Source organism: Aricia agestis, chromosome 8 (assembly GCF_905147365.1).
Source record: "Aricia agestis chromosome 8, ilAriAges1.1, whole genome shotgun sequence".
NCBI classification, from domain to species: domain Eukaryota; kingdom Metazoa; phylum Arthropoda; class Insecta; order Lepidoptera; family Lycaenidae; genus Aricia; species Aricia agestis.
The window spans coordinates 12080415-12107761 of record NC_056413.1 but is presented as its reverse complement, the minus strand read 5'-3'; the positions used below and the strand labels follow the sequence as shown (position 1 = coordinate 12107761).

Genomic DNA, 27347 nt, shown 5'->3' with positions numbered 1-27347 from the left:
AAAAATTGGGTTTCTTTAGCCAGGGAGGGGACTTTATGTGATTTAACTGAAAATAAATCGGTATTGAAATAAAGTAACATACAGTTTTGTGGTATTGAATACGTAATATAATTTGGTCAGGGTTAGAAAGAGGGAAGCGTATTTTAGCGGCGCGCACACGCAACTAAAGCGTATCTTACATGTACGATCTACCATGAGTTTAAAGCTATAATTTTTATCGATACTCGATACCGACTACGTAAATATTTAGTATGGCAAATTTTACAGCGCCTCTAGCGGTCACATGCGGAACTAAAATCACCATACTAAATATGTACGTAGTCAGTATCGAGTACCTATAGATAAATACTATAGCTTTAAACTCATGGTAGGGCTATTTATGCGTACTCTCTCACCCTATACTTGTTGCATATGATGTAAAAAACAAAAAGTATGCCTCAGGCGTAGCGTACATCATGAAAAAACCTTCGTCGAAGGAAATAGAATATTTTTTTCTTACGCTACCTTAAAACAGACTGAACGTAATATCCAGTACTTAAAGTTCCCTACTGATTATTTTGTAAGTTGCAAATATAAATATTATGACGTAGTTTAATTTTTCAACCGGTATCATCTCAAAAACAGGAAAATTGCATTCTTCAATTAATGGAAAATTTTGTCAAAAAAATAAAATTTGTCAAAAATTTTCTATACAATATCAATAAGTAACTAAAATATTATCTGTCTAAATACATAATATACAATATTATGGCCATCATACTTACAACTATATTTAGACGTTATTATAATATACGGCTAATTTAACAAAACTATTAACAGCTTGCTTAAGACCCTGATTATGTATTAGGAGTTTATAGAAACCAGTTTTCTTTATCATTTCATTGCTCTAAAAAACAAAAAGAAGTGTAACTAAAAACTAGCTGCACAATATTTTACAAGTTATAAGAGAAATTCCTACCATTAAAAAATATAGAGATAGCCCGGTCATTGAACAAGCGGAAATACAGCTATTGAGCTAACGCTTCATAATATTATCTGTTTTTCTCGCATACTATCGTTTTCACAGGAACATGATCGGAGGGAAAGAGACAAGTAGCGATAAGTAAATGTCCAAATTTCTACGCGTTCGCTGACCGGGTTATAGAAAAGTTCTTTCTCAGAATACTATAAAGTATAAACTATACTAAGTGCTAAAACAGTACAAAGTTATGTAAGTATATTTTTGGTCAGTAGACACTTTAAAAACCTTAAAAGTATTTACAGAAGTACACCTATAGAATAAACATAGTAGCCTGTATAAAATACTTCTATTTCTTTGTATCTTAAAACCTAAAGTAAGCTGTGAAAAATGATATTCACCAATAATACCTTTGCTTCTATAAGTAAAGCGACTAGTTGATCGACATTGTCGATATAAAATACAATGCTAGGAATCGTTGCGTTGAGTTGCGTCGCCGCAGCGGCGTCGCTCCGATTTTACATACATAATATTTCATGATATTATGCCACATTTTTGCGCTGCGTCGTTTGACGCGGTATTTTTACGCAACGACGGACAGACGTAGTGGGAGACTGACAACGCAACGCAATGCAACGCAGAGCGGCTTTGGTCCAGCGCAGAGTCACAGAATATAGCAACTTCACCCCTTTACCTATATCGGCTATATCCATAACGCAACTTAAAGCTGTCCACACACTAAAGCCGCCGGGCCCGGCGGCATAGCCCGTCGGACAAGGCCGGGGCAACAGACCAGCGGCAGGCGGCGGCCTGCGCCCGTTGCGAAGTGCACATTCAGAAGCCACCGGGTTTACCCGCCGGGTTCGTGCCGCCGGGCCGGCGGCTTTGGTGTGGCAGACAGGCCGGACAGCTTAATATTTCTATGAAATATACCCAGGAATCGAATGTCACATTTAATCCTCCTAAAACTTTTTATCCATAGAAATAAGTTCATCACGATGTTAACAAAAGGGTGAATTTGTTAACATAGGGCTAACTCTGCGCTAGTAACAATCGCCCCTAAAGGTGCGCGTCCACCGGATCGGAATCGGAGCGTACGCAGCAGACGGTTGTTGCTTTGTATCGATTTCTATGGTACCGCGTGCACTGGTACGTCATTTCTGCGCCTGACAAATTATAAACGACGACGCTCCGTCCGCACCGATTCCGACCAGGTGGACGCGCAGCTTAATGCTCAATTTTCGTACGGTAATAGGACAAAAGTATTACCAAATGGCTATCAATCCTGCGTGGCTAGAGGGTAGTTGGCGGGGAGGGCGCTCAGCACCTCTTTGGAGAGCTCCTGGTATGCTATGGTCATGATGCTTCGGACCTTTTCAATCAGCTCCGGAACATCCTCCATCGTCAAACCTTTCGTGGATATCGGCTCTAGGCACTGGATGATCGCGTGGCCTGGAAATTGAGAATTTGATTTCATAATAATGTATAACTACTAAGGATGATTTTCCTGGCACGCTGTCCGCTCGCTGACCGTCCGCGTCGGCGCCAATACCGAAATATCAACGCAGACCGCTACGCGTTATTAAAAAACGCTTCCTACAATTTCATACATCTCGGGCAGCGTTGTCAGATTTTTTTTGTGCCAAGTCGGGACTTGGAACTTTTTGAGTGAAAAACCGGGATTCTTCAGTCAAAAGCGGGAAAGTAAAAAAAAAATATATAAAATCAAAAGTTCTTTGAATGTTTATCTTTTTATTTGCGTTAAAATAACGTTTACGTGACAATAGATAGCTGAAGTAGCCAAAGAAAATCCACCCCTCTACATGCCTCTACATCCCACACTCATCTTCATTACGCAACTTTTTTTCTCAACACGCTGCACGTACGTTCGGGTTTTCCCCGAAAAGCAGGACTGAGCCTGTCCCGCGCGGGACATTTAATTTTGATGAAAAAATCGGGACGTTTGGCAACGCTGATCTCGGGTCATCATCACCACGACTATGCGCGCGCAGTCAGCGTGACAGGAAAAGCAGCCTAATATTGTAATTTTTAACATAATATAAAAATACGATTCTGTCCTTTTCTTTTTCCCGACAAACATAACTGACCAATTTACAATCAACTTCCTTGAATGTACATGCAAAAGTTTTCTGTCTGTTTGTCACCTCGCCACGCTTGAACGGATGAATCGATTTAGATAAAATTTGGTATGGAGACACTGGAAAATAAGTTTTTGATGCGGAATATTGTACGGTTCCCGCGCGATAACGAATTTCAGTGCAACGGAGTTAACAACAATATATTATTATCGTATAGAATTATGTATCTCAAATGATCTAAAGTCTAAACCAAACTTTTTTTTTTCTAAAACCACCTGCGGTTCGTCTTCAGTCGTATAAAGGAGGGATGTCCTGGATTTAACAAACACAGGACTCCGCCCACAAGTCAAAGTCTAACCAAACCTAACCTTACCACTTTTTATGACAATAATATTGTAAACTCTACTGTAAACTTCACAAAATAAAATTATGGCGTTCGTCGGGCTCCCTAGAATTCAACAAAATTTATTTTACTTCAAAATATTCTTGTTCTAATTTAGTAGTCCGCTGTCCGGCCCGTTTTTTGCACCTCGATCTCACTACAGTCCTGTTGATCGAACCAACTTTGACGTACAAGAATCGGGCCCCTTTTGATAGTGGGTGGGCAAGAATTTAAAACGAATCAATGTAACAATGAAGCGGCTACTTGTGACGAATATGAGGTCATCTCACAGTTTACCAGCGAATTAGGGACACACATTTCTCAATACCTACTCCATGTAGTTCGGATTTATTTCACCCCTGGCTGATGGTCTTTATGTCAATGACATTAGGTTCATTCTCGTAGAAACTTCGAAGTATCTGAACGAACTATAAGGCATAACAATAATGATGTTCTTATGACCATATTCCATACATAATATATATATATATACACAGGGTGTAACAAAAATAAGTGATAATACTTTAGGGTGTGTACGTGTTCCTTGTAGAGCGTTCACTGTGAAAGTAGCAGCGCTGAAAGAACAAAAATTTTTTTCACTTTTGTATGGGCAAGGGCCCGAGCGTCACGAGTTTCCCCATACAAAAATGAAAAAAAATTTTGGTCTTTCAGCGCTGCTACTTTCACAGTGAACTCTCTACAAGGAACACGTTCACACCCTAAAGTATTATCACTTATTTTTGTTACACCCTGTATATATCTTAATATATATATTTCTTGTGTGCGTGTGTATGTGACTGAACTCCTCCTAAACGACTGGACCAATTTTGATGAAATTTTTTGTGTGTGTTCGTGGAGATTCGAGAATGGTTTAGATTTACAGTTTGGTCTACTGGAAAATGTTTTTTCAATTAATTTCTTATTTATAAGGAGTTGTTGATTTTGGAATGTTTTACATTAGATCCGGCGGACGGCGCTATCATCGCATTCAATATTATTCTATTTATTTCAATTTTAGTTTGTCCTGACAGATGGTGCTACGATTAATTTGAAAAAAATTTTGTTATTCAATTCATGTGCTGATTAAAATATTAAATAAATAATTACACATAGGCTACAATTTTAACCGACTTTCAAAATGGGGGAGGTGTTATGTTCGTTTTCTTATATTCAACGATTACTCCGCCGTTTGTTAACCGATTTTCAAAATTTTTCTTTTGGTATATAGGGTATCATCCCAATTTGGTATTATATTCAGAAAAGTGGTGATCTGATAAAGGATCCATAAGTAATCGAGGGAACTCCTCAAAACTTATAGGGAAACATATGGTGACTTCGGTTTCGTGAGAAGTATTCTAAGCATATGCTACCAACAAGTAAGATTTTGCACCGAGATATACCTGGTATACCGTGGTTCGGAAGGTGCTGAGAGAATTCCTGATTCTTTATAGATACAAGTTTGGGAGTTTCGGCGTTGTTTTAAGAACAGAAAGCATATGCTACTATGCAAATTACATTCTTCATCATCATCATCATCATCATCACTACCATATTATACCATTTCATAGTCTTTAAGATCGAGACTCGAGTTTGTCAAGCGATAATTAAAAAAAATCTATATCTACCTAATATTATAAACCTGAAGAGTATGTTTGCTTGAACGGTCAATCTCAGAAACTACAGGTCCGGTTTAAAAACTTATCTCAGTGTTAGATAGATCATTTATCGAGTAAGACTCATCATTTATCGAGAAGGTTATATTATATTATTACTCTAAGACTAATACGACAGAAGAAACTCAGGAAAATGTGGGAAAAACGGGGAAAATATTTTTTAAGGGAAAATGTACCTACGGATTCTGTAAAATTTCTAATTTACGCGGGCGAAGCCGCGCGGGACATCTAGTATATATATATATATATATATATATATATATATATATATATATATATATATATATACAAGTAAAATATCTAAATATTTTTATAATATTTTATTTTATCGCGTTTTCAATCCAGTTTAGTTTACATCTTGGCCTCAAAAAAAGTATGATTTCTACTTCACAGTCATTAATTTATTCAATTTATTAACTTATCTACGTTAATTTTATATTTAAAACTTACAAATAAATAAGTTAAACTTTTGCTGTTATTTTTTCTTTAAGTATTCAGTTTTATGAAGCATGCATGTAATATTAATATTATGATGTTAAAACTATTAACATCGCACATAGACTATAATTGTATGCTCGACATAATATTGCTAATTGTCCTTCTCAAAAATAAAAAACTAATATTATGTACTTATTTTTCATTTAGTATAGAAATTCAGTAAGTATACCGAAGATTGATAACTGATAAACTAGACGCAATTTACACCGCGAAATGGAGCGAAACGGAATGGAGGAGACTTTTTGCAACAAAACTGTACATAGCACATTAATGAACTTTATGTTAACAAAATAACACACAAATAAAATACGATAGAATACGCGCGTCTTCTGCGGAATTCTCGAAAGAAAGTCGCTTCCATTTTAGTCCGCCGCGGTGTGAATTGAGCCTTAATCCCAGTTCTTATCTTCCTACATGCACAGATCTGAGTTAAAGTTAACAATGGGTTAAATATTAGGTATATAATATTATCTCTTTTAATTAACGAAATCGAAGGGGTAACAGAATAGGGAATATTACGCAATGGTCGGAGCAGAGGGCGCTACTAGCCCATACGGTAAATAATATGACCAAAATCTGACATGTTGCACTCACATAAAAGGCCTGATAGACGTACGAACTTCAAGCACGCGGGTTTTAAGTTCGCGAACTTACTCGGCTCGCGTCGGTGACACACGAGAATCGCTCACTCTGGATTACCATGCCCCCAGGCTCGCGGCTCGCGGCTCTTTACTCAGGGGATGACAGACGTGCAAGTAAGTACGCGGACTTATGGCTTGACGATCTTAATCGCCTGTGTGTCAGCAAAGAGCCGCGAACCGCGAGCCTGGGGCATGGTAATCCAGTGTGAGCGATTCTCGTGTGTCACCGACGCGAGCTAAGTAAGTTCGCGAACTTAAAACCCGCGTACTTTAAGTTCGTACGTCTATCAGGCACTTGACACACAGGCGATTAAGATCGTCGAGCCATAGCCCATAAGCTATGCCATAAGTCCGCGTACTTACTCGCACGTCTGTCGTCTCCTTAAGAATATTGACAGATACGTCGAACAAAACTTTTTGTTTACTGTCTATGCTGGTGCTGCCTCAGCTAGCGTCCATGGTAAAAATATTTGCATCGTTATAAGTCCAATAGTGTCCATATGGGCAATGTCCATGGAAGGATAGCGCTTACATCAATCCCCAAGCGGCACCCGGCTGTCGCATAACAATTTAAAATCTATTGTGTCTGCGATTCCCACGATCGAGGTATTCTTTCGACTTGACACCTTCGCTACTAAATTCCTACACTCGTTGGGCATCCGGTTATCTAACTCATTTCTGTGATTTTTTTATTGAAGTTTATCTATTCACAACACTTTTCATTGGTTATCTATAATATAAAAATGAGTCGCTGAATGTGTTGCTAAGCGCAAAACTCGAGAACGGCTAAACGGATTGGGCTAATTTTAGTCTTAAAATATTCGTAGAAGTCCAGGGAAGGTTTTTAAGTGACACGAAGTTCACCGGGACAGCTAGTATTAAATAGTAATCAATCAACAACACTGTTGAATAGATAAACCACTGTCTAAAACCCCATCGATCGTGGGAAATCTAGATTCGAGACACAATATAAGTATGTTCAATTGGTACCCGGCCGCTGGTGGCTGCTTGGGGCTTGATGGGACTTTGGCATCGCTCAGCAAAATACAACGTATGATTTTTACGCCCGTTTTCTTTGAGGCCGTGCGATGCGTTATTTCTTATGGTTCTACCAAAAAGGTTTAAAAAAAACCTCTGTGTTAATATGACATAGTATTGCTGCGACCTCAATAAATAAACTTCAACTTTTATGGTTAGTGGTTTCAGTTAACTTCTTGTTAGGTTTTTAAATTTTATTACGACTTTATGTCACAGTTTAAACCACAATAACAATGTAGGATGTGTTAGATGTTAAGTGTCCCACACATTAACAGTCCGCCTGCAGGCTCTGGTCGGCAGGCTGCCTGACAGTCATTGACCGTGGATAAAAAATCTTCAAAATCGTCAGGGGAGCTGTGAGTCTGTAGTCTTTTCCTATTAACTGCCAGGCGACGGTCTGCCGGCGAACTGTTAATGTGTGGGGCCCTTTAGTGCACTCTTGTACAACTTGTAACAAACGTAACAATATCATAAATGCGAAAGTCTGTAATCTGTATACTATCTTTTCACGTCCCAATCCATAACAATTTTACTGGGTATGGAGATTCTCTAAGTCCCGGGAAAGGATATAGGATATTTTGGTGCAACGGCGTTTACACGAGTAGCTTGGAAGCAGGAGGACTCAAATCTGTGCTAGTGGGTCTTACTCGTACAAGTTAATTAATGCAATGTGGTACACCGATCGTTCACGTACTATTTTTTCCTATGATTTAACAAGGAAAGTAAGTCGCGCCAATGTTCCAATGTCAGATTATGTACACAGCGTATATTATGGCTTCGTGTTATTTGTGTGAAGGTTAAAGAGCACCCTATGATGTCAAAATGACTCATCATTATTTAAATGCGGTCTCTCCAATATGGACCATTGGAGAGACCGCATTTAAATGAGGGTTCATGATGAAAAAATACAGACAATCATTTTGTAGAGGGGCATATTCGTCTATATGTCCATGATCGCGGACGATTGTGAATTAACGTCTTGGCAATCATGGTGGCAATCATAATTACTCTTGGTCCAACACAGAGAGAGACCTATTCAAATGTATAAGTAAATCTATTTACATAACAATAGAAAGTGCTATCATTTTGACTGAAACAGTGTACGGCGGAACAAGATAATAATTAATCTATATATATATATATATATATATATATATATATATATATACACAACGCACAACCCAAACCACTGGACGGATCGGGCTGAAATTTGGCATGCAGGTAGATGTTATGATGTAGGCATCCGCTAAGAAAGGATTTTGATCAATTCCACCTCCAAGGGGTTAAAATAGGGGATGAAAGTTTGCATATAATAATTCTTCTTAACGCGAGCGAAGCCGCGGGCAAAAGTTCGTTGTATTATAAATACATAATTTATAATACTTTATGCATTTTTTTCTCAAGTAATTAAATTGCTGAAATAAAAATAGCTCCCACACTGATTTTGGTCTTGATAGCTGGTTTCATGCAAATCAAATCAGGATTTTTTTTTAACTCACAAAGTTTGCGAGAAATAGGTATACAAGGAAATACGCATATCCCAGCAGGACAAGTAAAACGACACAACTGACAACCGGCGTGAGCCTATAGGTAGTATAGGAATCATTGATTTTCTACATATTATCTACCTAACTTGGATAATCATTCTTGTGATATAATAAGGCAATGAGCCCTAACCAAATTTTAAGAGAATATGTTCCGACGCGGGAATCGAGCCCACGACATTCGAATCGAATTCGAAGTTTAACCCATCAAGCCCCATAAGCTCACCGGTGAGCGAGACACAATAGAATAGCAATAGATTTCCAAGAATCCACGATCGAAGGATTAAACCACTGGCCCAATGTATTCTCGATGATTTGATTTATGTAATATGATGTAGAACGAATGTAAATTATACATACCTTTATTGAATATATATTTTTTCCTGTTGATAAAGTAGTATGGTGAGAACACTACTGGTATAATCGGTACTTGAGCCGCCACAGCTATGTTAAATGCTCCTTTTTTAAATGGTAGCAGTTTCGTAAAATCTTTATTTCTTGTTCCTTCTGGAAATATCCATATCTTTGTCTACAAAAAAAAAAAAACAGCATTTAAATTAGTGTAAAAAACAAATTACAATTAACAATTTTGCTAACTTCGTAGTACTTCGTACATGTTTGAGTATACGGTCTATAATAGCTACGAATAATAAAAACTAAGGAAAAGTAACCCCGGTAAAAAAACACGCTTCACAATACTTGTCAAAAAAGTGTACCTTAGGTACACATTTCAATACATTTGCAATATTTAGGTGGCCTTGAGCGGTATAAAGGCTGACGATACATGACAGTTCAAAAGGAACCAAATTTAAAACGGTAATAGTATGGGCGTTACGTTTCCTTCGTTTTTATTATTCGTAGGTCTATAGGCTTAAAAAAGGAAATCTTGCATACTTAAATTTATATTTCGCCCTTAAATATGTACCTATACTTATTTAAGGGCGAAATATAAACTTATAGTGAAATATTCATACATGTATAATTAATTGTATATTGTATCATGTCTATGTCATCCTGATATGTACCTAGTCTACCCTAATGTATGATAAATTTAACTTAATTATTTCCAGCATGTTTCGATGCATTTTCAATTTACACAAACTAATCTGTTCTCATTTATGTATTAGAATAATGAATATTACCTTATTCTTTATCATTACGTCAGATGTTGCTTTTAATGTTTTATAAGCATCCTTTGAGTTATTTCGATCGATGAAGACAACTCCCGCGAGATAAGCTGCTAATCCGAATGGCCAGATGTAGAACAGCTCTTTTCTGGCAACCGCTGCTATTTTCACAACAACATGCCAAATGTTGAACATCCCTGAAAATATTTTCACTTGTAGCATAGACAAAAAAAGCTCTTGTGCAGAGACACATCAATATAAAATATTGATTTCACTAAAATGGCATAATCTGTCTTTGTTAGTTATATATTCACTTACATCTAAAAATATAGGTTCAGAACTTTAATAGCCAAATCAACAACCCAGTTATTATGCATAATAATATAACAAAGTAATCTGGGGTTTCCGAAATTGAGCTTACCCGAGGCATTAAGTGTTAAGTACTTTTGTTTAACTCTCAACACTTCTGAATGTTAAAAATAATAAACAATGTAACAAATACCAAGAATGTCTAAAGATGACTGATGGTTAGATATAACCACGGCTCCTCGATCTTCAGCTAATATTTTTCCGTTTCTCAAATGCCACTTGATTTCTATGATTTTCGTCACATGCTTTATTATTTGCGATGCAAATCTGCAAAAAGGTTTTATATAAAATAAGCATTAATATCTAGAAGAACTTTCTAAAATATACAATAATTATCATGTTTAACTTTACAAGTACAATATTAGGTAAGTTGCAAAAAATTTACTATTTTTTTCTATTTTTCTATATTTAATTCTAATGATTAGCAGTCTACTTAATGTTTTAATTTTTATACATATAAATATGTTTTTGTTATATAGCTTACAACTTTGTAATCAAATGTAGATGAATTTACAAGTACTCTTTTATAATTTTGAGCTAAATAATAACTTAACAGTTCATTACAAGTAACAAATAATATCAATAATACTTACAAGGAATTCTTTACATTTTTGGGATTGAATACGAAAAACGGCATAATAAATATTGCAAATAGTGAAGTTGTAATATAAAAAATAAGAAATTTTGACTGAAACTTAACATAGTTCGGAGTCTCAGAAATTAATTGTTTTATAACGTACGTAGTCAAAATTATTATGCAAAAGTAAATAATTTTATCCCACATTTTTATGTTATAATTTTATCAGTCCTTTTATTTTATTTTCTCTTGACAATCCTTGCTTCAGAGGTACAAACACAACAACACTTCACACTTTGTCAGCTTCAAGTAATATCTTTTAACTATATTAAGCTTGCCGTTTAAATATTTTATACTTTATATTGCTTAACGTTATGTACAATTAATTAAAAAGACCGCCTTGTACATAACAAAGCACTCTTCGAGAGATGGCTTCATAACAGGAAATTAAAATCGTTACCAAACGTCACTTTGACAATAATTTTGACAATAGTACGAATTCTGACAAGCTATTTTTTTAATCCGCCTTCAAAGATAGCAAGCAATTTCGTTTATAGGGTTAACTTATTTGTGGTTGCCCGTTGCGTAGAAAATAATCTTAGTTTTCCAAATATAATGCGACTCAGTGGCTCACAATTTTGCTGAATTACCTATGCTGAAACTACTTTTCTGTCACAGTTGGTATCCATTGCACGCATCAAGCGTATTGCTATACTTTTGATAGTGCTCGATTGTGCGAAGCGGTGTTGTCGTTGAAAGTTTTAGGGTATGCGCGCACGGGAAAGAAGGTCCCGTTTTTTGCTTTTTTGCTTACTCATCAATAACGGTGCTTCGTACGAAATTATTTAAATTCTCTACAGCTTCGTCCTTTACACTTTGTATCTATCTCCAATCATTGCCTCGCTATGAGCTTCGAAAATTGGCCGATTTTCAAAAGTGTGTTTTTTAGGGTTTCGTACCCCAAGGGTAAAAACGGGACCCTATACTGAGACTTTAATGTCTGTACGTCTTCCTGACCGTCTGTCTGTCCATCTGTCTGTCCGTCTGTTTGTCCGACTATCTGTCCGTCTGTCTGTCCTTCTGTCTGTCCGGCTGTTTGTCTCCGGCTATAACTCAAGAACGATAATAGCTAGAGAGTTGAAATTTTCAGAGATTATGTATTTCTGTTGCCGCTATAACAATAAATAATATAATGTGTCAGCCCCACGAGAATAATCTAAAAACTCTACACATTAGTCAAAATCGGTGGTTTGGCCATTTTTTTACTCGTTACGAGTTGAACTTAATATATTACTTTTCTCTAACTTTTGTATTTACCGTAACTAATAAAAAATGGCCAGGCCACCGATTTTGACTAATGTGTAGAGTTTTTAGATTCTTCTCGTGCGGCTGACACATTATATTATTATCAAGTATTTTGTCGCGCTTTAGTGTAAAATTTAGGTTTTTAGATTTAGGGCTGACGCGGCCATGCAGACTGTATGTAGACTCGATCACACAAAAAGTGTGCCTTCTGCGATCTCCCTTACCAATATTTCCTTTACCCATTATTTTATAAAGTGTGTGATTGTAGTAGTGCAAGTTATTTAATGATAGTAACTCAATAAGTGTAACAGATATTTATTGAAAAGCCAAGAAATATTCATAATTTCGAAAACCATATAACTATCGAGTCAAAATAAGAGAATCGTGTTTTCCGTATAGGCTAATATTAGATAAACTAAATTAAGATATTATTTTAATCATTGTATAATATGATTAAAAATAATATCTCAATTTCGTTTTAAGTTAATCGTTTTCCGGGTTCGTAATACTTACTTATTAGAAAACACAGCAAAATTTGGCAGCCCGCTCTTAATAATAAAACTTGTATGTCGTACTTATTGTCATTTATTATTAGTCTATATAATCTACATTGACTAGTTCTTTAAAGAAGATTTATAATATAAAATACGGTTACATAATACATTAATTGATTGCTATGTCGAAACTTTATATAATTCATAATACATAATATAATTATTGATTTGGATATCCGGATGGTAAATGATTTATTACTTCCTTTCCCAATTCCTTATATACGGTGTCCATTTTTTTGTAAATTTTTTCCATGAGATCTGGTACATCATCAAGTGTTAATCCTTTGGTTGGTACAGCTTCTAGGCAGTGCATGATGACATGACCTGAAAAAAATAAATCAAAAATGGAATTGAAAACTTTTTCAGACGTGCTGAATATTTGGAAATGAGGGAAAAACCAGTGGTTGTTCTGGGTTGTTCACACGGTGTCGATAATAAAGTCGCGAGTCAAACTAGCGACTTTGTTATCGAGTATCGACGCAGTTGACCGCGTCAGAGTTTACAAAAAAAAAAAAACTTGAGTGGTGTCAAGGGACACCCGGATGTAACGAAGTTATTTCTTATACAAAAACCTAAAAAAAAAAACACCCAAAAAACTAAAAAAAGAGAGAAAGAGAGAGAAATACACGCTACCGCATGGCTTACAACTTATAGCAAAAAGCACAGACATAGATCAAGATAGATACCGCATGTCCTGCGAAGTACATACACATGCGGTATCTATCTTCTATGTCTGTGTCAAAAAGTGTCGTGCCAACTTTTTGGTCTTTATTTTTTCCGTCTAGCCCCCTTTCGCCACGCGCGATAAGGAACTCCGTTCCAAAATGAACAGGTGTCACAAACCTTTGTTGAAAATATGTTTCTTCTCATCAATGAAGTAGAGCGGCGAGTAAACGACGGGAATGATCGGCGCTTGCGCAGTGACGGCAATCACGAAGGCACCTTTCTTGAACGGCAGCAGCTTCGTGTGATCTGTGTTTCTGGTACCTTCGGGGAAGAGCCATAGCTTTGTCTGGAAAACAAATAGACACACACAATATAATATTATAGACTATAGATCACAATATCAATGGTTTTTGAATAAACGATTTTTAAGCTAATGTGCGCTTTTATAATTTTGGACGTGGCGGTAATATCGTGGACGTCCGCGGTAGAACGATAACATAGGGAGGAAGTAAAATATATAGAAATATATTATGAAGACGCCTTTAAATTTCCGTCGACGATAACTTTTTAACGTGCACGTTACGACATCACGATGACGTCTACACACTTAACCGTACAAAACATACGGGGTACGTAAAATCAAAAGGGCATTTAACGTACCCAACGTTTTATTGTGGAATTCGGCGTCCACGATAACGTGACGTCGTAATAACGTTTGTGCCCCGAGAAAGGACATAAAATACTTTTTAGCCAAAAAAAATGTACGGTTCCCGCGCGACAATCTAATTTTGGCGCAACGGAGTTGCGGGCGTCATCTAGTTTATAATAGTATAAGTAGTATGGACATAGGGATGAAGATACTCACTCTATTTGTGTTTATCGCTTCGGAGGCTTGTTTGAGTTGGTTGTACGCGTCTTTGGCCTTCTTGCGGTCTATGAACACCACACCAGCGAGGTACGCGACCAGACCAAAAGGGAACACGTACAACAGTTCCTTCTTCGCCACAGCAGTCAGTTTGTCTACCACGTGCCAAATGTTGAACATACCTGAAAATGTTTAATGTATAGTCTGTCAAAAAGTTAAGAAATTAAAAAGTGGCAACATCGTAGTGTCATCCCTTTTTTCTTAGATTGATTTGAAAGGGATGACACTACGATGTTGTCACTTTTTAATTTCTTCACTGTTTTGACAGACTATAACATTTTCTTATGAATTTTGTTCACTAAACTTTCACGATTTTTATGAGAAAATTTATTTAGCGGCATTGCGTACTTTTTTGGGATGGGCAAAAATATTGCACTTCTTTTAGGACATGTGACCTGATCGAAAATTCGTAAGACGATGCGAGAGGCGTAGGAGTCCGTTATATAAAATATCATTTTTCTACCGCGCGGTGGCAATGTACAAGTGCTATTTCGTTTTTACTGCTGAGAGCTTTTACCCAGAGTGGAACATGCTGTTTTTTCAAAGGCAAATGTCGGTACTCGGTAGGTAATAACTAAAAAGGACCAAAGTTCTACTGCAAAAATGCTCCTTGTTCGATCATGTTTGTACACAAAGATTTGTTCTTGAGAATGTTGGTCAGTGACCTTTCCTTATCTCTATTTATCATGTGCTCGAATATTGCAAGTTGCATGAGTAGAGATAGGAAGATACTACAACTATAAATAAGACGCGTCGAATTATGAATTATTGATCACGTCATGTCGAGTGATAGCTACGCGTCAAAACATCCGCGCAGGACTGTCCCTTTCCGTCTTGGCTATGAATAACTACGATTGCCATCATGATTAAGAAGCACTATATTCCATCATGGGCAATCGTAGGCGAACATAGCCCTCAACACGTTCGTGATCGCTTGTATTGGTCCATCTTTGGCCAGAGTCCAAGAGAGGCCAGTTCACAATGCTACTTGACGCGGCGTTGAGCTGATGCATTTTCGAGGCATTAAAATTTAGAAAAGGCTGCCAAACACTGCGAGCAGCAAGTCCGTCAATTAAATGTGTATGATCTTGTTTAGTAAACAAAGTTTATTTTGAATGAATCGTTTAAAATTACTTAATTACAACATGAACTAACCTAATAGTAGGGGAGGTCGCGCTCATTTTAAAAAGTCATTTCATACCGAGCGAAAATCGTGACAATAATAATATTCTATTAATACATAAGAGTTTTGATCGTCAGCTACTCCAATATGGGTGGAATAAAAATTGAGAGTATCTCAAAGTTGTTGTTGGGAATCGTTGGATCCCAATTCGCACCCAATAAAGGTTCATATCTAGATTATACACGTTTAGGTTCGGTAGGTGCTATTTTAGTTTTAGTATATAACAACAGATGGCGCTTTTAAAGTAAAATGTATATAATTCTTCTTCACAAATATTGACTATCGAATTAATTACTTAAAATTGCTATGTGAGACAATTTTATGGTTAATTCAAACGAAAATTGCCGTCAGCTGAATATTTGCAGGTGAAAATGTCGTCTACGCGACGCCCTAGGATACATTGAGCGCGAAGTAGGACTATAATAATGTTTATGGCTTATATCGCTGGCTGACGGGCTTTCCACCCGCATATTAACGACTGACTGTGGTCTTTATTATTAAAAGGTATCAACATTCACCTGTATACATTTTGTACGGTATGAAATGACTTTATATATATTTTTTTAACATAGTTCAGTAACGCGACTGACGTTGAAGCCCCCGTCTGCGATACGGCTGACGGTGCATTTTTGGTTGAGCATGACCTCAATAATCATCCATAAAAGTTTCATTCGGTATAAAATCACTTTTCACAATTATTTTTTTTACAACTTTGAAATACTCTCAGTTAACATTCCACCACGGGTGCGGCGACTGACGCTGATTATATTGATTGATAAATATTAAGCTACCGCTGGACTAAAATTTGGTCGGTATGAAATGACTTAGCAAACGATAGCACTACCTCCCCTACTATAACCTGAAGTAATGGAAACATAATGCAATTTCATTAACGTGCTAATTTTCATGTCATGTCATAGCATGCTACGAGCTTTTGCTTTGCTATTTGCTAAAATCGAATTTGAATTAGGTACTTAACATCGTTTACTTTCGATTCACTTCGCATTCGCACCGTTAGCGTGGAGTATTATTTCTTAATGAGGGAAAAGCAAGTACAATTGCAGTTTATCAGCGCCGCGGTTTGTAACAAGTAACAACTAACAGCGCGGACGTGAATTTTTTCATGATCGCAGACTAATGCTGCACACGATAACTTAAGTATTACCAGAGACCAGATCAGAGAATTACTCTCAGAGTATTACTAATGGGCATTTAACAATTAATTATTATATTGCTAATTATATTTTTACCAACATTCATACAACAGATAACGTAGATAAATTACCGAGTATATCGAGTATGGACTGGTGATTGGAAACAATAACAGCCCCTCTATCCTCGGCCAGAACTTCCCCATTACGCAGCTCCCAGCTCAAGTCGTACAACTTCGTAACATGCTTCAGGATTCCAGCCCCCATCCTGCAAATATAACAAAACTTACTAACTCAATTGCACCAGTTTAAACTTTTCAAATTATGTTATGGTTGACTTTTATGGTAGGAACGTCTTATTAAGGGTGGAGATTAAGCAATGATATCTCTTAACCAGAGCCGGATTCGTATTTTTATGAGTGTAGGCTACTTTGTTTCCGCCGCCCCATGTATGAAATCTGTCGCCTTCCTAGGACGCTTTCTCCCCCTTTAGGAGTTAGGTCGCTGCTTATACGGCCTATTTATAAATCCAGGAATGCTCTGTACTGAAATGAGCTAGATACTAGAGCAGAGTCTTTTATAGTGCCTGATGTATCAAATGATGTTTAATTGCTTTCATAGGAATTAAGTAAACGACAGCCGACAGGTCGGCTTTCAAGTATCTAGAGTAGACATTATACAGAATCAAGACTACTCTTTTATTTTTTTTGTTCAAATTTTCGAGACAATTTAATTTTTCTTTGTGGAAGAATTTACGGTTCCCTCTTTTCATTTTCACATTTACATTCAATTCAATCTTCAAACAAAAATTAAAAGATATTCAATGTAAGAACGTATAAAATCTTTTGCACCTACTCTACACACACTACGTTCACATTATAGTGCATTCAGCATCATAATATAATCCTATCAAATTAATTAAGACAATAAATTAGCTAGGACACATTACACACGTACGTATAGTTAGCAATTTGATTAAGTGTGTGCCAGAATGTATAAACACAACTAAATTAAACACAGCGATATCTAGTTAAAACAATCAGCCAAGTTATGGAAGTTTGGTTCGTAACTCCAGGCTGTACTGTACTTACTTACTTTAGACTTAATATGCTATTCTTGAGTTGCATTTAATTATTCCTCTATTAGGGTAGCTTTAGCATACCCAAGTCGTTTACACTTGTGCTTAAGTTTAATTATAAATGTTACCGTTAATTGTGCGTATACTAGTTAAATTGCAGATTAACAAGGTATTCTGCAGATTATCTGGGTGAGTCAGTTAAAGTGCAAAAACTTTATTCTATTCTCATTAAATTATATAAAACAGGTTGTTGTTTGTATTAAACATATTATTTAGTTGTAGAGAATTATTTAATACTAGCTGTCCCGGTGAACTTCGTGTCACTGTAAAACCTACCCTGGACTTTTACGAATATTTTAAGACTAAAATTAGCCCAATCCGTTCAGCCGTTTTCGAGTTTTAGCGTTACTAAAACAATTGAAAATCCATTTTTATATATATAGATAATTATTTGGACATAAACAAACTAGGAATAAATGATTACATAAACAAACTAGGAATGACAACAGTCTTAAGTTGACAAGCTTAAAAGTCAAAGTATTTAGGACTTTTACGTGGGAACTAACAAACTAACTAGGTAAAGTGTAAATATAAGATTTTTTTATTTAAAAATTTCACACTTTAACCGTTAACGGATGGTATCAGGGAATCTGCAGATTTCCTAGGTAATGTACACGTTAACGTATTCTGCTCTCTAACGGTAACATAATATGTTAACTAATAATATTAGTATGCATTTACAACAGCTTAAATGCATTAAGCTGATTAGTAAGCTGTATGACAAAGTGTGTGATTAATTTATGTATATTGATATTAGACGCGACAACTTAGTTTTGGCTACGTAGATGTATTAGTCAACCTAGATACATAAGAGTTATTTACTGTTGTCTTGGATCTAATATTATTATAATCAGAAATAATTTAGGTACCCCGTAAACCTGAGGAGGCAAAGACACTCAAAAATGTATGTAGGACGTAATAGATAAGGTCAAGTGGGGTAAGAGAAACATACTTTACTTGTTTGTGAACATTTTGGCCTTCAGCTATCAAAATTATACATTTATTTCGATATTAATTAAAACAAATCATCGCTTTTGAAATATACTTACATTTTTTTGACACAACTAGATACGTCATACGGCACAATTTAGCAACAAAGCTAGGTCATAAAAATGTTCCTCTTTTCCGAGATTTGGGGTTAGAGGAAAACTCGATATTTTTATTAAGTAATAACTCATGTTTTAAGTGTTAATATAGCTTGTATTAAGCTTAGGCCAAACCTACGCGACTAGGCGACTGCGAAGCGGAGCGTCAAGTTGTCAAATGTGTTTTTTGTATACAAAACACACATTTGACAACTTGACGCTCCGCTTCGCAGTCGCCTGGTCGCGTAGGTTTGGCCTAAGCTTTAATCATTTTTTTTGAGTAAAGGAAATCAAAACCTTCCTAGTTTAAAATAAGGCCTTATTTAGGCTGACAGCATACAAAAACGAAATTTGGGGTATCAGGAACCGAAAGGAAATGTACATATAGGCAAGATCAGAGGTGCTAAACTTTTTCTGGTATTAAATGAGGTTGAGTTAGGACATAGATAGTCCAAAACTCTTTTATGCGAACTAAGGCTTTCCTCTGAAAAAAATTACGTGGTAGAGCCATGCTTCGGCACGAGGCCGACTCGACCGGAGAAATACCACGGGCTCACAGAAAACCGGTGAGAAACAGCCGAGTGAGTGAGTTTACCGGAGGCCCAATTCCCTACCCTTTCCTATTCCCTTTTTTACCTGCAGCTCTTCTGATGTTGCGTGTGTCCATGGGCGACGGAAGTTGCTTTCCATCAGGTGACCGTTTTACTCGTTTGCCCCCTTATTGTATTAAAAAAAAAGAACCAGCCTTTACTACTGTACTGTGATAAGTTGCACAGAGCCTTTGCCACAGAATAGATAATAGTACAAGTACCTTTGCTAAAGCCTTAGTCCTTAGGGCCATTACACCTACCGAATAGAGTGGCAAGACACTAGACAGTGGCCTTGGCCGGGCACTCGAGAGTCGAGAGTCTATCACGAATGTTATAAATTACTTATTTATTGCTAACTTATATTATTAGGTCCTTACATATAATGAAATTGGCGTTTTGTTGTACAGGCCACTTTGATCTCAAATATCTTCTCTTTGGTTAAGAATTCCAAATTCAAAATATACATATTCATTTCACTTCTACCGTGGCACGAGTGCTGCAGAAACAGATCGAAGAATTAACAATGTGTATGGCGATTGTGTCGCAAAATAAAACACGGTACGGTTTTGGTTCCAACGTTTTCGTTCTGGAAATTTCGACCTTCAGAACAAGCCCCGTGGACGACCCGAGACTAAAATCAATAATGAAGATTTAAAGGCTATTGTGGATGCGGATCCATCGTGAACAAATTCAGAGTTAGCAGCAGGCTTCGGTGTAAGCGATAAAACTGCTTTAATCAACTTAAAGCAATTTGGGAAGACAAAAAAAACTTGAAAGGTGGGTACATCATGAATTGAGTGAAGCAAACCAGAAAACACGCGTCGACTGCTTCGTTACATTGCTCAACCAACAAAATAATGAAGGGATTTTGAATCGGATGAAACTTGTGATAAAAAATGGACCCTTTACGATAATCGGAAGCGTTCGTCGCAATGGCTGTCCCCTGGAGAATCAGCCAAATCCTGCCCCACTCCTGCCCTAAGCGAAAATTGACTCACAAAAAGTTACTTGTAAGTGTTTGGTGGACCGGTGTTGTTCACTACAGCTTTCTAAAATTTGGCCAAACGGGTAAGACAGATATGTATAGTCAGCAACTGCAAACTATGATGGAAGAACTAGCTGCTAAACAACCAAGGCTGGTCAATCGCTCTAGGCAACTGCTGCTTCAGGACAACGCTAGACCACACACTGCACAACAGACGGCCGCAAAACTGGAGGAGCTGCAATTGGAATGTCTGCGACATCCACCTTACTCCCCGGACCTTGTTCCAACAGATTACCATTATTTTCGGAATTTGGATAACTTCCTACAAGGAAAAAAATTCAACTCTGATGTGGCAGTCCAAACTGCATTCAAAGAATTTATTGACTCTCGTCCCTCCGTTTTTTTAGTAAAGGGATCAACGAACTACCCTCAAGATGGCAAAAATACATCGATAAGAATGGTACATACTTTGATTAATCAGCGGAGGCACTCCCTTAATTTAATATATTATACAAAAAAAATCGACTTTATATTCCTCCCATATAAAACACCAATTTCATATGTAAGGACCTAATACAAGAAGGGAGGTAAGACACAATATCTATATTATACGACATAAAAACATACCGAGTGCTCGGCCTAGGGTACTGTCTCACCACTCTTTTCAGTAGGTGTAATCAGGCCCTTAGAGCTTCATCTTTTGGAGTGCAACTTTACCACAGTAATCTTTTGGCCTTTGGGGGGGTCTCTGTCATGCAAGTAGCATGCCTAACAGGAAAGAGCAAGACGCCACCATGACTACAAGTTGCCTTCGCTTGCAGACATTTTGTGTTCTTTCTTCATTAACTGAATTTAACATTTAAAATGCGCATGTATGAATACGAAAGACGCTTACTTGGTGCATATGATGCGCTTAAATTGGATAACGTAGGAAGAAAGATTAATATTCACATGAATATATTATGAACCTAGGTATCTTCTACATTCCTAGGTACCAAGTAAATAATAATGAGATCCAGGAATATCAAGCACCTTGAGGTTACAAATTAGTTTTATAGGTTCTGCGCACCAGCCACCAAGGCTGCAACTTAGATCTCCACATTTTGTCTGACTGTCAGACTGTCTGTTCTAGACCTTAAGAGTAGTTGTAACTAGACAGTTTGTATCATATTTAGCAGCAGATCAGAAGATTATTTGTTTTTATTTTATATAATTTTTCTATTAAATAATATTGAAACTGTGATCGTAAAGATGTGGTCTTTACGACCACAGTTCAATATTTCATTTATGAAACAAAAGTCAACTAAACAGGTATCCCTTTACATAATTTATGGGGTTGTTTTCGCAATAACGGTAAATTAATTTTTCCTTCTAGACAAATTTTAACGCTCAGTAAGGTGAGGGTTAGAATAATATTTTTTGCCAACTTTCCCTTAAATGTGCCCTGATTTTGTTATTGTTATTACAGGTTTATTTAGTATACTTAGGTTATAAATACTTACTAAGAAATTCATTATAATATCATACAAATCAGTTTTTAAATGATAAATAAAAAAATAACTTGTACTTTTAAGTTTACTTAATTTTTGGATTTAAGCTAGTAAAATATGAAGTAAAAATATAATATTTTACTAATAAATAATATGTAAAAATAATAGTAATAAATGTGTGCGCTTATTCGAAAAAAAAACTTAATCTATCTATCTACTAATCTAAAACTACCGATTAGATATTAACGAATCCCCTTAGTAGCAAAAAAGTATATTATATCTAAGTATTTAAGATATTACATTAATTATATTATTTAATTCTTAGCTTTGTTACGCACGGGCTTAGATAAGAATATTAGAACAAGATTTCAAGAACTATGCCTAATTTTACCTTACAACGCAAATTCTTATCAACAGTCTTGAGATAATATTATTATCCTAAGATAAGGTTTTTAGTTCTAACAATATTATTGTTTTTATTGTAACCCATGCAATGTATACCTATAAATAAATGCGAAAGATGCTTTCTATCCATCCACTTTACACTAAACCGATTTCGATAGGAATTTTCAGTCCACAAAAAGCCATTCAGCCAGATTCCAGCGTGAGGAATTATAAATTCCTGTGCAAAAGAATTTGCGGGTCATATTATAGTCAATATGAAAATTAAAAAAAATAGAAGAATAATAATTGAAAACCTACATGATTTGAGAAAATGTGTAATTAGTCTAAGCGATAAGTTGAGAATGGCGATATATAGAGATAAGGGTCCTAAAAATACGTGCGATAGCTCATTAGATTCGGAAAGACGTATAAAAAAATGTATCGGAAGCATGTATTAGCACCTACGAATTATAAAAACTAATTAGCACACAAAAAATTGCAAAAGTTATAAGCAAATTAGGTTGCAAAAAAAGGTATTAAAAACTCCGAAACTATTAACATTGTAGAAATTAAAAAAAAAATCTTAAAGAGGAGGAAATTTCCATAAAAAAACTCCCAACTCCTGGAATTCTATCTCTATTATTTATGGCATTCCGTCGGCCCTAGAAAATAAAAGTAAAACCCTTACGCAAGTCCGGGAGCTTCTCGGCAACTTATCCTTCCACGTCGCCTTAATACTTTACCGCTGTTGCTTTTCCCTACCAAAACTCACATAATACATTAGAACGGCTCCAACCTGGCACTTCCATATAGAGGTCTCCCAGATAGACGCTATCATCCGATCCACGCTGGAGGATATACTTAATATCTCTCTCAATGATCTGCAATGGCAAATGGTCTGGGTATCAGGAGTATGGGTTCTATCGGTTTGCCGGCATTCCTTGCGTCGTCGAATGGGGTTACTGATCTTGTCAATAGCATTTTAAAAGTCCAAGGTGCAAGAGGCAGCATCATCTTTATGAAAGACGCAGAAAATGCCTGGCACGAAAGTTATTCCGGAATTAACCCCCCCCGTAGATGTCACCTCCCAACGTACCTGGGACGAACTCTGCTCTAGATCCACCTTAGTGCAAATGAGTAATTCATTTTCGGAAACAGCGTCGGCTCTAGTTGGCAGCTCCGGAATCAGGCGCTTGGCTCCGGCGGGTCCGGTGACCCAGCAGCGTAGCGGAGTAAGGAGGCACCGGTGGGTTTTAGTGGGTAGCCCCGGGTGCTCCTCCTTAACGCAGCACCTGGGGAGTCCCACATACCCCGGCGACCATTCCCCCGGGCCGCTGGGGATGCGTAACGCATTTCCCATCGTAAAAAAAAAGGCGCTTGGCTCCAGGCGTTTCCATCACCGAACCTCGGCACTCTTCTCGATGCTAACGCCCTTCGAGTAGCAGTGGCACTACGACTGGGTTGCGAGGTGTTGCCCATGCGGTACTGAGGCTGACACATACGGTCACCACGGGCTCAGCTGCGTTAAAGCAGCCGGCCGTTTTGCTAGACACCATGCACTTAATGACATTCTTCGTCGAGCTTTGGTGTCAGCAGACGTACCGTGTGTTCTCGAGGCCCCCGGTTTGAGTAGGAGCGACGGCAAACGCCCTTACGGCCTTAGTTTGACACCATGAGAAGGTCCTTGCCTTCCTATGGGATGCCAAGTGCGTGAGTACATACGCCGCTTCGCACATTTCCGGCACTGCTCGAACCGCGGGGTCTGCCGCCGAGTACACAGCCAGGCAGAAACACACTAAGTATACGGATCTGGGGCAGAAATACCTTTTCGTTCCTTTTGCCGTGGAAACAGCAGGTACCCGGTGTAAGGAAGCGAAAGCTTTCGTTCGCCAGCTCGGACGTCGGTTCGGTTCGGAATCGGGTAACGATCCCCGCTCCGGGGCGTACCTGGCCCAACACGCCTCACTAGCTAATAGTCCATCCATCCGTCTGTCCGTCTGTCCGTCTGTCCGTCTGTCCGTCCGTCCGTCCGTCCGTCTGTCCGTCCGTCCGTCTGTCCGTCCGTCCGTCTGTCCGTCCGTCTGTCCGTCTGTCCGTCCGTCCGTCCGTCCGTCCGTCCGTCCGTCCGTCCGTTCGGTATGGTAATAGCTAGAGAGTTGACATTTTCACAGATTATGTATATCTGTTGCGGCTATAACAACAAATACTAAAATCAAAATAAAATTAAGGGGGGCTCCCATACAACAAACTTAATTTTTGGCCTTTTTTGTTCTATATCAATAATGACAACAGGTAGGTACTTGAATTTTTCTCAAAGTCCTTCATTATATTATGTGCAAGTACTTTAATATTTAATAATAATTTTAAAATAAAATTAAAAATTAAGGGTTAATTTCCCATACAAAAAATACAAATTATGGCCTAACTAGATGTCCCGCGCGGCTTCGCCCGCGTAAATTAGTCATGTCACAGAAACCGTACATTTTCGAATAAAAATATTCATAAAAATTATAATAAATACTCCTTTCACGTAGTCTACTCTATATAAGTGCCAAATATTGCTATAAAAAATTCTCCAGTAGTTCGTGAGATAAACCTAATCTAATATTTTCCCCGTTTTTACCACATTTTCCTGAGTTTCTTCGGTCGTATTAGTCTTAGCGTGATAATATAATATAGCCTATAGCCTTACTCGATAAATGAGATATCTAATACTGAAATAAGTTTTTAAATCGGACCTGTAGTTCCTGAGATTAGCGCATTCAAGCAAACATACTCTTCAGGTTTATAATATTAAGTATAGATTTTTTTTAATTATCGCTTGACAAACTCGAGCCTCGATCTAAAAGACTATGAAAAGGCTCATAATCATAGCACGATGCATGGTATAATATTATGGTAGTGATGATGATGATGATGAATGTACTTTGCATGGTAGCATATGCTTTCCGTTCTTAAAACAACGCCGAAACTCCCAAACTTGTATCTATAAAGAATCAGGAGTACTCTCAGCACCTTCGGAACCACGGTATACCAGGTGTACCTCGGTGCAAAATCTTACATGTTTGTAGCATATGCTTAGAATACTTCTCACGAAACCGAAGTCACCACATGTTTCCCCACAAATTTTGAGGAGTTCCCTCGATTACTTATGGATCCTTCATCAGATCACCACTTCTGTGAATATAATACCAAATTGGGATGATACCCAACATACCAAAAGAAAAATTTTGAAAATCGGTTCACAAACGGCGGAGTAATCGTTGAATATAAGAAAACGAGCATAACACCTCCCCCATTTTGAAAGTCGGTTAAAATTGAAGCCTAGTGTTATTCTGATGTAGGTATAAGCTATATTATTGTAAAGTTTCATTAAAATCCGTTCAGTAGTTTTTGCGTGAAAGAGTAACAAACATCCATACATCCACACATCCATACATCTATACATCCAAACAAACTTTAGCCTTTATAATATTAGTAGGATTTTGCTCTATAATGGTACGGAAACCTTCGTGCGAGCCAGAATTGGCCTGGCTCGCACGAAGGTTTCCGTACCATTATAGAGCTAGAGCCATTATAAAGCATTATAGAGAAAAAAGAAAAAATCGGCCAAGTGCGAGTCAGCGAGTCGGACTCGCTGGCTCGCACTTGGCCGATTTTTTCATTTTGCTAACCTCTGGTTCGGTAGTTAGCCCAGTGAAAAGAACCAGCGTAAAAAACTCGTCAGAACCGACGACGTACGCGTCAAAAAAATTAAAATCTTGGACTATGAACACCTTGCAAGAGGGGCGTGGCATTAACAATCGAGTGAGGCCATCGGTTATTCCCTGGTAACTGCTATCAAAGTGATAAGTGAAAAGAATATTAACCATTGCATTGAGTTAGTCACTAGCCACTTTCTTAAATAAAAAAAAAAAAAACTTGAAATTTCAAATTAAGATTTAATAATTTTATCCTCTCATTGTAATTTGCATAAAGTTAATATACATAGCAGAATAGAGAAACAAAGGTTTGAGCAAGCGAGATGTCACTATCAGTAAGTTAACACTGCGTGGTAACAAGAGAAGTGTAATACATGATGACAGCAGACCTTTTTTGACGTCCAGTCGGCACTTATGGGCACGTTGACAATTTAATCTCATAGAATTCATGTCCAATCATGCTTGTGTAAGTGTATTGTATACTTAGGTACACAATACACATATTTTTACACACAGATGTAAACCAATTTCGGTTTCGTTTGACAGCTCGAGATTGTTGCTCTATTCCGCTAGGTATATAACTATGGTAACTTTATATAAAATTAACTATGGTATCTTTGCATACGCATGCTGGGCCCAGGGCCCCGTATAATTAATACAGCAGATACGACGATAGCTGTTTATAACTCAACATATTTAGAGAGATAAAATATATTTTTAATAGCAATCTCTTACATCTAGTGAAGTACTTACTTGGCATTATAAACATTTTTGGGTCGAAACAAAAACAGTGGCCAAATGACACAGGCCAGCAGCGTACCACTCATGAAATAAGCGAAGAAAAAGAAATAATATTTCGTTCTACTGTTCTCACTGTTGCTGACTTTCTTATAAATATACGTAGCTACTAGCACAACGACAAATAATATTATTTTGAACAACATTTTTACAAAAAGAAAAAAAAAACTATTAGTGAAAAAAAAAACAACGTTAACGATAAAATAATAAGAGCGGCACTCTCATTGTTGTCTTGTATACTGACTTATCAATATTATTAATTAGTACCGGGGCTGATAAAATATTTGCTCGTTTGGCATACGATTTACAAATCTGATTAAATGTTTTACACGATAATCAATTCATGAAAATATAGATTTTCCTGGTGCAAATTCCAAATATGTATTTTATCTTTAAAATTGCATTCCGTTATCCATTTCTGATATTTTTACCTTAGTTGTATAAAATCCATTATGATTATTATTAATAAAATATTTTCAAACAGTT

General features: G+C 37.1%; 1 protein-coding gene across 2 annotated transcripts; it reads right to left on the bottom strand.

Annotated features, from left to right (window-relative positions):
• Positions 1–1834: 1834 nt before the first annotated feature.
• On the bottom strand, positions 1835–26903 carry LOC121729723 (1-acyl-sn-glycerol-3-phosphate acyltransferase alpha-like). Of its 2 annotated transcripts, none has more exons than XM_042118326.1 (5): positions 26817–26903; positions 16825–16958; positions 9976–10157; positions 9194–9362; positions 1835–2410 (listed from the first exon to the last, which is right to left on the bottom strand). In XM_042118326.1, exons 1-5 carry the CDS (start codon positions 26888–26890, stop codon positions 2238–2240), a joined length of 732 nt encoding a protein of 243 aa, XP_041974260.1. In that variant the 5' UTR covers positions 26891–26903; the 3' UTR covers positions 1835–2237. The 2 variants fall into 2 exon arrangements, with proteins under 2 accessions (XP_041974260.1, XP_041974259.1); XM_042118325.1 differs by lacking the exons at positions 16825–16958; positions 26817–26903 and adding exons at positions 10463–10596; positions 10923–11344.
• Between the last annotated feature and the right edge of the window lie 444 nt (positions 26904–27347).

Coding starts and splice junctions, on each gene's coding strand:
- LOC121729723 (XM_042118325.1), bottom strand. CDS start 11,113: ATGTGGGATAAAATTATTTACTTTTGCATAATAATTTTGACTACGTAC. Junction 10,597..10,922: donor AAAAATGTAAAGAATTCCTT/GTAAGTATTATT, acceptor ACCTTTTTGCAG/ATTTGCATCGCAAATAATAA. Junction 9,363..9,975: donor ACGTAATGATAAAGAATAAG/GTAATATTCATT, acceptor TTTTTTTTGTAG/ACAAAGATATGGATATTTCC.